General features: G+C 43.8%; 1 protein-coding gene across 1 annotated transcript in view; it reads left to right on the top strand.

Annotated features, from left to right (window-relative positions):
- The window catches only part of ALDH1A1 (aldehyde dehydrogenase 1 family member A1), a 240,161-nt gene that overhangs the window by 61,795 nt on the left and 164,775 nt on the right, over positions 1 to 13,591 (top strand). The window contains exon 3 of the mRNA XM_078675766.1: positions 11,440 to 11,580. Within this exon, the coding sequence (XP_078531892.1) occupies positions 11,440 to 11,580 (141 nt within the window). The remainder of the gene's footprint in view (positions 1 to 11,439; positions 11,581 to 13,591) is intronic.

Genomic DNA, 13,591 nt, shown 5'->3' with positions numbered 1-13,591 from the left:
TATCTTGGTATCTTTAATTGCTAAATCTTGGAGAGTTTTCAATCACTGTGAGCACCGCCATTAGCCACTTTTTCACGCGCATATTTTTTTTAATCAGTAGTAAAGGTATTTAGGGATCATGGAAGAGTATAGTTAGTGGGTAATAAGGAATTGTTAGGGTTCAGGAAAGATTAGCATTAAGGGGTAGTAAGGGGTTGTTAGGTTTCAAGGATGATTAGTGTTAAAAGGTTTTTTGGGTTCAAGGAACGGTATCGTTGAGTGGTAGTTAGGGTTTTCAGGGTACAGGGATGGGTAGCATTAATGGTTAGTAAGGGGTTGGTAGAGTTCAGGGAATAGTAGTGTTAAGTGATCATAGTGTTTAAGTAAGGGAAGCGATTAAGTGGGAGTAAGGTTTAAAAAAATATATTTTTATTAACATTTTCTGTTATAAACATTGATGCATACTCATAGTCACTTTTGCATACATTATAGTTCAGGACAATAGTTCAACCGCAGTATTTTGTTAAGTCCAATAGTACATATATAGGGTTTTCTTTTGCACCCTCAACTTTTCCCATATTCATATCCTTTGCATTATTAAATGTTCTTATCTCAATATGCTAGTCACTTTCTTCTAATAGCGATTCCTCTTGTGGGGGTTTACAAATATTGCCCCGATATGTATACCACTTTCCCCTCACCCGGGTCCACTTTTTAGGGCATCTCTTATGTAAATACAGAAAAACACTTTGCCTCGGCACTCCTAATGTCCTTATTTTAATCTTAGCCATTAAGCAAAAATCTCCAACATAGTCCTAAAACTGCTTGCAAACATATGTCAATCTTAATAAATCATTACAAGTAATTTCCCTGATCATTACAAAAAAGTTTTAATTGTCCGATATCAGTGCTTCACTTAGCAATCAGAGATTATATTTCAATGATTAAATATATCAATCAGTCCAGCATAGTAACAGAAGTAATATTTGAACAGATGGAAATCGTGTTCCTGATGTTTCCTCGGTGTCAAGAGATGATGGCAGCCGACACGTGTTTCATTGCTTACTGTAACTTCTTCAAGGCTGCAAGCAATTTCAAAATATACATAAGTGTCACAGCCAATATAAAACATGTGTCCTTAATCACCCCAGAGACAAGGAAGTTTTATTGTGCAAAGTGAAAAGGACGAGGAGATAAGTGAAGCATTAAAAAGACTACAGAGCTTTTTGCAATGATCAAGGAAATTACTTGTAAAGATTTATTATTTTGGGGATTTTTGCTTAATGGCTAAGACTAAAATAAGGACATTAGAATTTCCGAGGCACAGTGTTTTCCTATATTAAGAACACGGAAGCTCTGATGAACTACAGTGTAGTGACATCTTTTGGCAGTGAGATGTCTTTGTGAGGCACCAACACTGGGAATCTGTTACTTGTTAGAATATAGATTTTGGTTTTCTATAGGATTGATGTGCTGCTGTATATGCCACCACTGCCTTCTTGTTTTGTTTGTCTAAATCCTATGTAAATACACTGATTTTTCGGTTATCATTACACCTTCCATTTCCTGGCACCACTTTCTAAGGGTAGGGGCCGATGTGGAGCCTCATAGTTGTACTATATTTCTTTTTGCTATTGCCATACCTAATGCCACCCAATCCTGAGCCGCATGATTAAGATCCGTGGGCTCCCAAATGTTAAGCAGACATCTTTCTGGTTCCTGTTGAATCGTTACCCTGTTACTTGTGAAACCGTGTGCATGATCGCTTCCCAGTATGTTGTGATTTGTGCACATTGTCAGATTATATGCCAAAATGTGCCCGGTGCACCGCACTGTCGCAGGCAAAGTGGTGTATCTGCCTTGCCTAATTTGTGAAACGGTGTTCTTTTATAATATGTGCGGTGTAGAACATTCAGTTGTATTAGCTTTAGTCTAGAGGGGATCGTTACCTTCTTGGGGGAATCAAGTGCTTCTTTCCAGTCAGCCTCGTCTAATTCTCCTAGGTCAGACTCTCATCTGGTTTTTAGGACAGCTGTGGGTTCTGGCTGGTTATTTATTATTTTCTTATATGTTAGCGATATGGCTTTTTTGTCATGTGGTCAGTGAGCTGCCGATCTTCTAGTGGTGATGACTACGGCAGTTGAGTGCCCGGTAGGATCAGTGCTTTGAATGCATGCCTAATCTGTATATATCTGTAGGCTTCCGTTGTCTCTAGGCCGTAAGAATGTTGTAGTTGTGTGAATGGGATAATCTCACCCTTTTTGCCATAGGTCCCCCACCTTCGAGATGCCTATAAGGTCCCATTTCCTGAAACCTTTGGTATTTTGTAGCTTGCCTAACTTTTGTGTGTCCCATAGTGGTGTTGCCTGCGTCATGACCCCTTCCCATCCTAGTGCCCGTTGCACCTCATGCCATACCTGGACTGTATGTGCCGTTGGACCTGTCAGAGTCCTTGTTCGAGTATTATTATATAATTCCCTCATCATCCCGTCTAGTCCCAAGAGATGTCTATCCATTCGATAGGCTGGTTCATCCTGTGCTGCGTGTAACCATTGATTCAGCACCGCAAGTTGGGATGCCCAGTAGTAGGGGGGGTGATACTTCCTTCATACCAGCTTTTTACCAGTTTATGCATGGCTATACGGGTTGTTCTGCCATCCTACAGTTGTTTATTCACTTCAGTGTTGATTGCTGTGGAGTATGCCGGGGGGACCGCAAATGGCGTGTTTTGCAAGGCATAGAGGAATCTGGGGTGCACCATCATCTTAAAGAGGGTTGCCCTACCCAATAGTGTGACAGTGGTGGACGTCGCGGCGAAAACACGCTAGGGGCTGCATGAGGTTTTCTTCCGTAAAATGCGTATCTTGTTATGTTATATAGATACTAAGATATTTAAACCCCTTGTCAGCTATTTGTATGTCGCAATTTCGCGGGAGTCGCGGGGGGCCATGAAGTATAAAAAGGAGTCACTTCGCCCAGTTTATGGTATAGCCTGACACTCGCCCGTATGCCACACATATATCTAGGAGGCAGTTAAGTGAACATGCGGGTGAAGCCAAGTATAGCAACACATCATCTGCATACAGCGAGATGCGATCTTCCCATCCCATAGCCCACTTAAGTCCACAGATTACCGTATCTTGCCGTATCCATGCCCCCAGTGGTTCCAGCACTATTGCGAACAAGAACGGTGACTGAGGGCAGCCCTGCCTTGTCCCCTTACCCAGGGGGAAGTCAGACGAAATGAGTCTGTTTGCCACCACCTGCGCCATGGGTTTGGTATAGAGCAGTTTCAACCAATGACAACATTTGGGGACAAATCCTATGTGGTGAAGGACTGCGAAAAGAAAGGGCCATTCGACCATGTCGACAGCCATTTGTGCATCCAGGGACAGAATGATTACCTCTTCATCTATAGTGGATCTACACGTCATGACATTATGGACCCTCACAAGATTTAATGCCGTATTGCGGTTTGACATGAATCCGGATTGATCCGGGTGAATCACTGTTTCTAAATATAGGTGTTATCGCAATGCTAATGCTTTTGCAAGTATCTTTGCTTCCTCAATTATGAGGCATATCAGTATGTATGACATGCAGTCCTGCGATGATTTGCCCGGTTAATGTATTGCGACTATCGTTGCCAGGCCCTGATCCCTAGGGAGTTCCCTTTTTTCCAAACTGTCTTCATACATGTTAAGTAGGTGTGGCATGAGAGTAGTGGCTGTCTGTTTATAGAATTCTACTGGAATACCATTTGGTCCCAGGGTTTTACCTGTATGCAGGGCATGTATCGCTCGTATATGTTCATCTTGGGTCAGATCCGCCTCCAAGGATTGGTTTGCCGTCTGGTCTAGTGTTGGCATTTTAATGTCTTTTAAGAAGGCAACATTTCCATCTATAGTAGTTGTGGCTAATGGTGTGTATATGTTCTCATAATGGGTCGCTAATATGTTAACTATTTGTTAGGGGTCTGAGGTCATAACTCCCTGTTTTACTTGCAGTTGAGCTATCCATCTATTAGCTCTTTACTTCTTATCCAGCCACGCTGGAGCTTTCCTGCCTTATCGCCCTGTTCATAATGGTATGTTGCGTGGTGGTGAGTCTAGATTTTGTCTCCTCCCATGCGAAGGCTTTATATTCCTGTTGAGTTAGATAAATCCTAAGTGTATCATCAAAGATATCTGTGGTGTGGTCTCTTTCTGCACTTGTCATCTGTTGCTCTAGTGTCTGGATGACATTGTTCTGCATTCTGTAAACAAAGTCAAGCGCACACAACCTTAGTAAATTCCTAGATTACGTTTTGTATCATTAGATGAAAGGATAAGATCAAACTCCAACTTTCTTTGTTCACGTTTTTTTTAATTTTTTTGGTGAGTATTTGTTTCACAAAAAAACAGCCGACACGTGTTTCGTCAAAAACGGGGTAGACCCGTGACTCTTCAGGGCTGTTGAGTAAGGCTGAGGGCTGTATCGTGGAACCGGTGATAATTCCAACCCGGTCCTGATCGGGTGACAGTTTCGGAAAGACGCGAGAAGGAAGTGCTTTCAATGCGTCAAAACAACTGTAAGGTGGCACGGTCCGCCGCCGGGTATGCGGTGGGTCATAGAAGGCAAGCCAATCCGCTTGTCCTAGTTTGTAGGCTTTAAGCCGTGTTGGGGGGACGGAAAGTAATCCGCGGGTTCTCCGGACTACCCCGGAGAACCCGCGGATTACTTTCCGTCCCCCCAACACGGCTTGAAGCCTACAAACTAGGACAAGCGGATTGGATTGCCTTCTATGACCCACCGCATACCCGGCGGCGGACCTTGCCACCTTACAGTTGTTTTGACGCATTGAAAGCACTTCCTTCTCGCGTCTTTCTGAAACTGTCACCCGATCAGGACCGGGTTGGAATTATCACCGGTTCCACGATACAGCCCTCAGCCTTACTCAACAGCCCTGAAGAGTCACAGGTCTACCCCGTTTTTGACGAAACACGTGTCGGCTGTTTTTTTGTGAAACAAATACTCACCCAAAAAAATAAAAAAACGCGAACAAAGAAAGTTGGAGTTTGATCTTATCCTTTCATCTAATGATACAAAACGTAACCTAGGAATTTACTAAGGTTGTGTGCGCTTGACTTTGTTTACATTTATACAGGAGGGAGAGTTTTCTCTACCCCATCTTTTCTCGGAGACCAGGGTTATCTCCGATCAAGAAGCACCAACCACCCAAACCTCATTACTACTCTCGAACCACTACCCGTAGAGCGCCATCATATTTCTGGACACTCTCATAACCCTTCGCTGAACCTCATTGTTCTGCATTCTGCCCATCAACTGTTGTTTTTGCATTTGTCACCCGAGTGGGACGGGTATGCTCAGACGTGAGTCCCGTGCTCTCCATGCCACTGGAATCAAGCTATCCTGGCTGAAGAGGGCTGATAGCCCGAAACCGATCCTAGGATGCTTGTTTCCAGTCCAGGGAGGACCTGGCTTGGCAGTTCGGGCTGGACTGTTCCCATGGGGCACAGGGTCAAGACTGATTTGCATATGGCTGGGTTTAAACTGGAATGGCATGGTGAGCAAAAAAAACGATGGATTTAGGCCCAGATCTCTGTACTGGGGTGAATGTATGACATTGTTCTGCATTCTGTCCATCAACTGTTGTTTTTGCATTTCTCACCCCGAGTGCGACGGGTATGCTCAGACGTCAGTCCTGTGCTCTCCATGCCCCTGGAATCAAGCTATCCTGGCTGAAGAGGGCTGATAGCCCGAAACCGGTCCTAGCATGCTTGTTTCCAGTCCAGGGAGGACCTGGCTTGGCAGTTCGGGCTGGACTGTTCCCATGGGGCACAGGGTCAAGACTGATTTGCATATGGCTGGGTTCAAACTGGAATGGCATGGTGAGCAAAAAAACGATGGATTTAGGCCCAGATCTCTGTACTGGGGTGAATGTATGACATTGTTCTGCATTCTGTCCATCAACTGTTGTTTTTGGATCTGCTGTTGCTGCATCTTTTTTGTGATTTGTTACTAATGAAATAGCCTGGCCGCTTAGGACTTTTTTGTATGCCTCCCATAGCGTCTTTGGCGCGGGTACCGAGTGTTCATTTACCGCAAAATATTATTTTGTGGTTGTGATCAGGCCTTTCCTGATCGCTTTGTTTTTTAGATAGCCTGGGTATAATGGAAAAAGTCTGCGCCTCCCGGGATGTAGGAGGCGCAGGTGATCTGTACTGGTGAGTGGTATGATAAACCTCTGGGCAAATGTGTTCTATCTAGTACTCTCTCCATCCCTGCTACAAATGTAAATATATAGTCTATTCTCGAAAGACTATTGTGTGCCCCTGAGTGAAAGGTATATTGAAGTTCTTGCAGGTCTCTGGCTCTTCAGACATCCGTTTGTCCAATTGCATTAACAAAGTCTTTTAGCTTGAGATTGGAGCTGCTGGAATCTCTAGGGGGGTTTCTGTCTATGGTTGCATCAATTGTACTGTTAAAATCTCCGCCCTATAATGAGTTCTCCCTGCGGGAGTGAAAGCAGGAATTTCCCCAGAGCCGGGAAGGTTGATTGGTGTAAGGCAGGAGGGACATAAACCAAGATTATATTATAGTGTCTCCCTTCCCATTGGCATGAGATCACGGCATAAATCCCTTGGTCGTCTGTCCAAGACCCAGCCAGTATTAAGGGGCAGCGTTAACTGAACCCAACCCCTCTCCCTCCTCCCTGCTTCCCTGCACGGATGACTTTGAACTACCCGCCACCCCACCTTAGCAGAGTGCTTAGTCCCCAGAACTTTGTACTTGCGTGAGGGGGGAGAGCTGTTTGCGATCCTTTGTGGTCCCTCGAATAGTCCTGCATTGTGCCCAAGGCCTAACTTGTACAGTTCAGTGAAACAGGCACCACAGCCTATTGATACCGGTGAAATCAGTGCATATGTTCAGCGGGTTTGGGTCCACTTTGTTTCCACCGCAAAATATGGTGTTGTCAGGTCTTCAGGCATCTGTTCCTTAGTGGAGAATTCTCCTTTTCTTATTTCACTGACCTGGCAGATTCGGACTTAATCGGAGTCTACGGTCATGTTTTGCGTTGTCACTCCACCAATTGCCCCCCTTTCCGGTGTTTCCAATTCTTTTGATCTCTCGGTGGACTGTCTGTTTCTCTGTCCTGGACTCCTGGGCCCCGTGGACTTGCGCCATCCTTCTAACCAGTTGTTAGCCTCCTGCGGTGATGTAAAAAAATCAAGTCTTTCCTTCGGCCTCTACTCTCAGTTTTGCAGGGAAAAGCATTGCATACTTGAGTTCTTGTTTGCGCAGTTCTTTTTTCACATCCATTAATTCCCGTTGTTGCTTTGTTACTAGCGCCGTGTAGTCCGGATACATCCATACCTTGCTGTTTTCCATCTGTATGGGGGTGCAATACGTGCTGCTTGCAGACTTGCGTCTTGGTCATGAAAGTTAAATATACGTGCAAGTATAGGTCTGTGTGGGGCACCCGGCCGGGGTCTCCCGCCAGGTACTCGATGGGCCCATCCCACAGAGAAGAAACTGGACAGTCCACGTGTTTGCAGTTTGGTTTTGATGAGCTCTTCCACAAACAGGTTGAGATCCGGTCCCTTCAAACTTTCGGGTACTCCCACCAGGCAAACATTATTGTGTCGAGAGCGGTCTTCCTGGTCATCCAGTTTAGCCTCCATTTGTTTATGTGCTCTTTCCAGATTTCGGACTTGCTGCTGTAATGTCGCTGTGTGAGTGGACAGAGCCGCCGTAGTTAATTCAACCTCTGTCACTCTCGTACTGATTTTGGAAACATCTGCTCGCAGCAGCGTGATGTCAGTGGATATAGCGCCAACTGACGTTTGCATCTGGTTCAGGGTAATCATTATGTCCAGTAGGGTTATCTCTTTAGGTTTTGCCAACTGAGATCCATCATCGCTGCCTATTTGTGTCTCTGGGGCAGGTGCTTTATCCCCTCGGTAGGCATATTTTTCTAATATATTCCGTTGCATCGCATGCTGGCCTCTTCCTCCCATATCATCAGGTTCTACCAACGCTGCCTCATTTAGACAGCAATCACCGCTGCCTGACTGCGTGAATAACTTCTACGCATGGCCTTTCGGTTTTCCCACTCCCCACTGCCGTCGGTGCTGAATGTTTATAGCGCATGTGTCCCACCTATAAACTCTAGGACAATACTGTGTTTCTTCGAGTGTTGGTTTACTTTTGGCGGGTTGTGGTCGTCTTTTCCAGCCAATCTGTATTTTCTCACAGCTCTTATTTGCGCCCCTTAGCGAGGGTTTCAGTCGCATTGTGCTCCTGAGCATGGATGTTTCGCCCCGGTGAGTGCGTGTGGTCGCCTCCGAAGTTAGTAGGCCGCCTGTAGTCGCTTGTCTCTTACTTTCGGTCTGTGGCTGGACGGCGCGTTGTGCTTCGCACATGCCGGTGTGAGTCTCTGTGGGCCTTCACTGGTTCTTCATTTGTCTTCAGTGAGGCACTGAATATGGCCGTTGTCTTTATTTTTGGGTTTGTGATGCTGTTTGTCTATCAGCTAAGGCCTTCTTCAGTTGGCTCTCATTCAAGGTGCACCTGGTATTGCGGCACTCAGCCCGCACCGGCACCCCATAACACAGCTTTCCATCTCTCGCCACTGACCTCTGTGTCAGCTGCGCCACGTTACGTGAGGCCCTGCCCACAATGGCTGCGTAGGCCACGGTCCCCTCACACGGCGTTGTTCTTTTACGGGCATTCGTAGCGCTCCCAAATCAGCATCGATGAATGCTGCGACGTTCCGGTGCCTGCTCCCGGGTCCAGATTTTACTGTGTCATCGGATTTATACCAGGATTGATGGGGAAAGACGCTGTTGATGGCGGAGCTCTCCTAGGCTGCGGCCATCTTCGTCGGCTGCTAGCCACACCCCTGGGAGTAAGGGTTTTTACAGTTCATGAAAGGGCTCCATTAAGCAGTAGTAACAAGAAAATTCTGCTCAAGCTCAATAACATACCTTGTTTCCTTAGCAGTTAGCAGTTCTAAAGAGGCCACACTTCTAACATATTTTGTTATTTTTTTGAAGTATTAAAGACTTTTTGTTATATTGAAGCCTGTGAGGTGGTGGTCACATGACTGTGTTGCCCCTGACAGAGCCAGAGCCAATTTCTCACCAAAGGATAAGTTAAAAATAGCAACCTGCCCCCTCAAAAAAAAGACACAGGAGCTCCTCAGCAGTCACTTTTGCAGTGATCACTGCCTTCTGACCAATTTTCAGGCAGTCTTCAATTTCACTCCACTTTTCTGCAATCTCTTCATTTGCCAAAAGCTTTGGGAATCCTTATTTGGGAATGCAACCATCGTTTCACTCGATGCAAGGGTCCGTGACACAGAGGGAGATCTCAACACCAAAAAACTGAAGATTCAGTAGATTGGGAACTGAAATGCCAGTCCTGAAGATCTGTATAAACGATTGGGTTAAGTAAAACAACCCACCCTTTTTCAAGCACAATCTTCAAATTTTCATGATGAAAGACGTTTGCCACATTATAAGTTCTGGTTAGTTCAGACGGAATAGTAGGACGTCACACAATGAGTACAGAAAGTGAGAGCAACCTCACTGACTACCCACATTTGGCTTATCCCGCTAATCACATTTATGCTCCAGACATATTCCTCAGTCCTAGTGTGGACAAACCGGCTTCTTAAAACTGTCTGCATGCACATGCAGGTCAGCTTCATCTTGCAACCTTGTACCGGACGTTTGCGCTTGACAGAAAGCTTGCAGTGCTCTCCTCTCTCTGATAGAGCTTCCAGGTTCATTGCACTATAGCTATTTTTTCCTACACTTGTCTTAATGTACAAAGGTAAATTTTGCCAAAGTCACAAGACCTCAATCTTGGATTTGACTGTGAGCGATCAAACGGCTCTTTGAAAGATGCTTCCCCTTAACCTACGTATACCTCTTTTTGCCTTGGATGCCATTCATTTTAGTATAACCTTTTCATACACTGTCTTCATGCTTGTTTTAATTTTTTTTCCACTCAGTTTATATAGGTGAGCTTGGTGTCGACTTTTCAGTTTATTTCTTTCACCTGTAATGTTGTGATGTTATTTACGCATTATACCTTACATATCTTCTTTGGGGATTTCTTTCTGCTGTGGCCTCGCTAATAGCTGTGTGCCGAACATTTTACCTCTGTGTACGGTGATGAGACACACATAACAAAAATGTAGTTTCTTACAGCCAAAGTAAAAAAAAACAATTTCCCAAAAGTTAAAATTGTTAACTAAAATGTTATAATTAGTGTTTAGGACTTGAAACTGTTATTGTTATCACATGAGGAAATATTAGCATTCAGTGTTGTTTGATGGGAGAAAACATTTCTTTTTTCACAATAAACAAATGAAAGACAACAAATACATATTTTACAATCATTTTGGTTTTCAAGATTATGGGTGGGCGGAACTCGTGAGGTATCACTCTGCATAATTCAGCGGTCTTCACCGAATTCCGTCAATGGGCGGAAAATATGTAGCTCATGCTTCAATTTAGTGCCGGTAGTATGAACGGCATCATGCGTTGCGCAAGAGAGCCCAGCTATTCAAGTTGAAAATCTAGCCTAGCAGCAACAAATCTACTCGAACAGCAAACCTCTTACCCTGACGGCTTGTAAACGCTGGCAACTTCCCATGCAGCCGCGGCTGATAGTGGGAGTACCGGCCGGGCGGTCACGTGGGGAGGGGGAGGGGCAGGGTGGGGCGTAGTAATGTATGGAATCCGGACCTTAACAGGTAAGTAAACATAAAAATAAATAAAACAAATTTCTTTGTGCCCACTAGATCACCAAAGGCAATGCAGTGCGCGCAACGAAATTCGTTTTATTTACTCCCACTACCGGCCGCAGCTGTGCCCATGCTAGAATATTGAGCCGGGATCGGATGGACGGATGGACGGATGGACGGATGGATAGATAGAACACTGTCACTGAAGTGATCTAGTTTGTATGCGGATATGCTCCTTGTGAAAGAGCAGTAGGCACTCACTCAAAGTAAAGTTAGCCAGTGGTTGAAGTAGACTGCCCCATTGTCCCATGCTGTATGCTATAATGGGCAGAAGCAAAATGTGAATGGCACAATAACAGGCCAGCGCTTGCAGAAAGCCCATAAGTAAGTATATTTTCCATATCATTTTAGCAAAATCAAAACGTTTTGGCTGGCACCAGAGCTAAACAGTGTAACTGTAAGGGACTGAGGACAAGTGGTAGAGATTAAACAGGTGCACAGTTTGTACAGGACTTTTTGTTGCTGCACATATATTTTTCATGCTGCGTCTCTGAATTTGCAGATGTAGATTTTAATAACTTACATGTTGTTTTCATTTTTTGCATTAGTTTCTTAACTGAAAGCTGTCAGGTGAAATGCATTCTAACTTCTTTAAATTCAGAAATCAAATATCTTGAACTCTTCTTTTATTTGCTTTGTAGGAAGATGTTGACAAGGCTGTTAAGGCAGCAAGAGAAGCATTTCAGCTTGGTTCACCCTGGCGCAGGATGGATGCCTCAGAAAGAGGAAGGATCTTAAACAAACTTGCTGACTTAATAGAGAGGGACCGCCTGATTTTAAGCGTGAGTGATCTCTAATCACTTTTCACACACTTTATAAAACTAATATGCAAAGCCGTAGTGCACAGTACATTCACTGTTTCTCAAATTCCACAGTAATATTTTCTGGTTGATTGCATGTTCCTGAAACGGGTCATTATTGGGTACTCTAGTAGCATGAAATTAACCCGTGCGCGAATACATTGTACATAATGTTGCGACATATTTGTTACAGAATGGCACATTTTTCTCACACACATCTCAATTCTGTACAATTTCACATTTTGGAAGCAGCAGGATATTTCTATGATGAACTTATGTATCATAGGGTCTTGCCCAGAGCACCACCTCCTGCATGAGTTACACTACTGATGCATTCCCGATTAACAATGCAACATAACATGTGGCAGAACTTAGCACATTTAAGAAAACTATCTTTCGAAGTCCAAAGAGCCCAGGTGTTTTTTGTGTCTGTATTTTATTTCAGTTCCTTTATTGTTATACAAATCATACTCATTCTCATCAGTTCTTATCACAGGTATTATCCTGAATCTCATAAAACAGTGCTTAATTTGTGCTGGTGATTTCGGGCTTCTCAGCACTGGGACTAAATAGTCAACACCGGCTCTTATAGCAGTGGGCCCCATGGGGGCGCTGTTCGTTACTCTTGAAATAAGCACAACAACAGTTATCTAATAATTTAATAGACATTAAAAATGACAAATACCTGCTGCTGAGCCATTCCTGTAGCTTTTCGAAGCCTGGAATAGTCTGTACTTCAGGTTTTTAGGAGTAAGATGGTTAGTAGTTGTGCTGGTACAGGCATTAGCAGCACCGGCAGGGGCAATGGGCAATGCATGCTGCTTAATAATGGAACTGAATGAAGAAAAAACAAAATAAAACTACTGCCACTCTTTGGACTCTGAAAGTTACTTTGTTGAGTGTATTATTACCTCCTGACACGTTATTTTGTATTTTCGGTAGAATGCAACAATAAGGAGGACTTGTCCTCTGCAGTGGGGAGAAGGGAGCAATTCATACATACTAATGACAACCCCAGAAGTTGGGTCACTAGCCTTTGTTGCATGTCCTAAGCAGAGGATTCCAAATGGATTCATGTCCATGCAGTGCACCAGATTCATACAACTATGAGACAACACGACCAAGACCAACATAAACAAGTCAGCAGATCAGAATATACATTATTTATGAGCTCTGCTAGTTTCAGTACCTATATTTGTGGTGCATGACTATGATTCATATATAATGCATACATTTAATCTAATCTGTTGTAAATTATAGGCAGATCGTATGATCTGATAGGTAATGGTTAGCATCTAAAACCATTAAACTAAAGAACATAAAGAAACCAGCTTTTTCTTACAATTGTTTAGCACGGACATTTTTCCTTATAAATGTTGATATGTGATAAGGTTTGGATATGTAAATGTAAAGATATGGCTCTAGTCGCTTAATACAATTTGGCCCCTCGTTTTTGTGCTAATGATTTTGCAAGAGCAGAACCCCATAGCACAGGTATGTATAGGAAAACAATCAGCAACAAAACCTTAGTATTAGATTTTGAAACAAATTCTCCTTTAGTTCATGAGTTTGGGTAAAGGGTGCGTGAGATCTACAAACGCTGACTATACAATTGCCTTACCTCAGAGCAGTAAGCAGTATCTGTCGAAACTACCATACGCTGGCCCATGGAGTGCACTGTATGACATTTTATGGGTCACTGATGTTATAATCACCAAGTACAAGCAAAACAGTCAGTATGACGGAAAATTATTTCCTAAACATTTTCTATTTATGTTACCATTGCTTCTCATCTTCTCTTGGCCATGATGGAAAGGCAAACCATTGAGCTTCTGTTCATGATTCTTACAGAAACTGACTGGAGGGCGCCATTGAGCTAAATAGGGACTCAATGAGAAACTGGTATTTCAGACAAGGTATGTGCAGGCGCCTATAAAGATGAGTGTATTCTCTGCTCACTAGAGTCTAAACCATCTTTTTCTGATTAATGATC

The sequence above is a fragment of the Lissotriton helveticus genome, chromosome 2_1 (assembly GCF_964261635.1).
Source record: "Lissotriton helveticus chromosome 2_1, aLisHel1.1, whole genome shotgun sequence".
Classification (NCBI taxonomy): Eukaryota; Metazoa; Chordata; class Amphibia; order Caudata; family Salamandridae; genus Lissotriton; species Lissotriton helveticus.
This window is presented reverse-complemented; position numbering and strand designations above follow the sequence as displayed.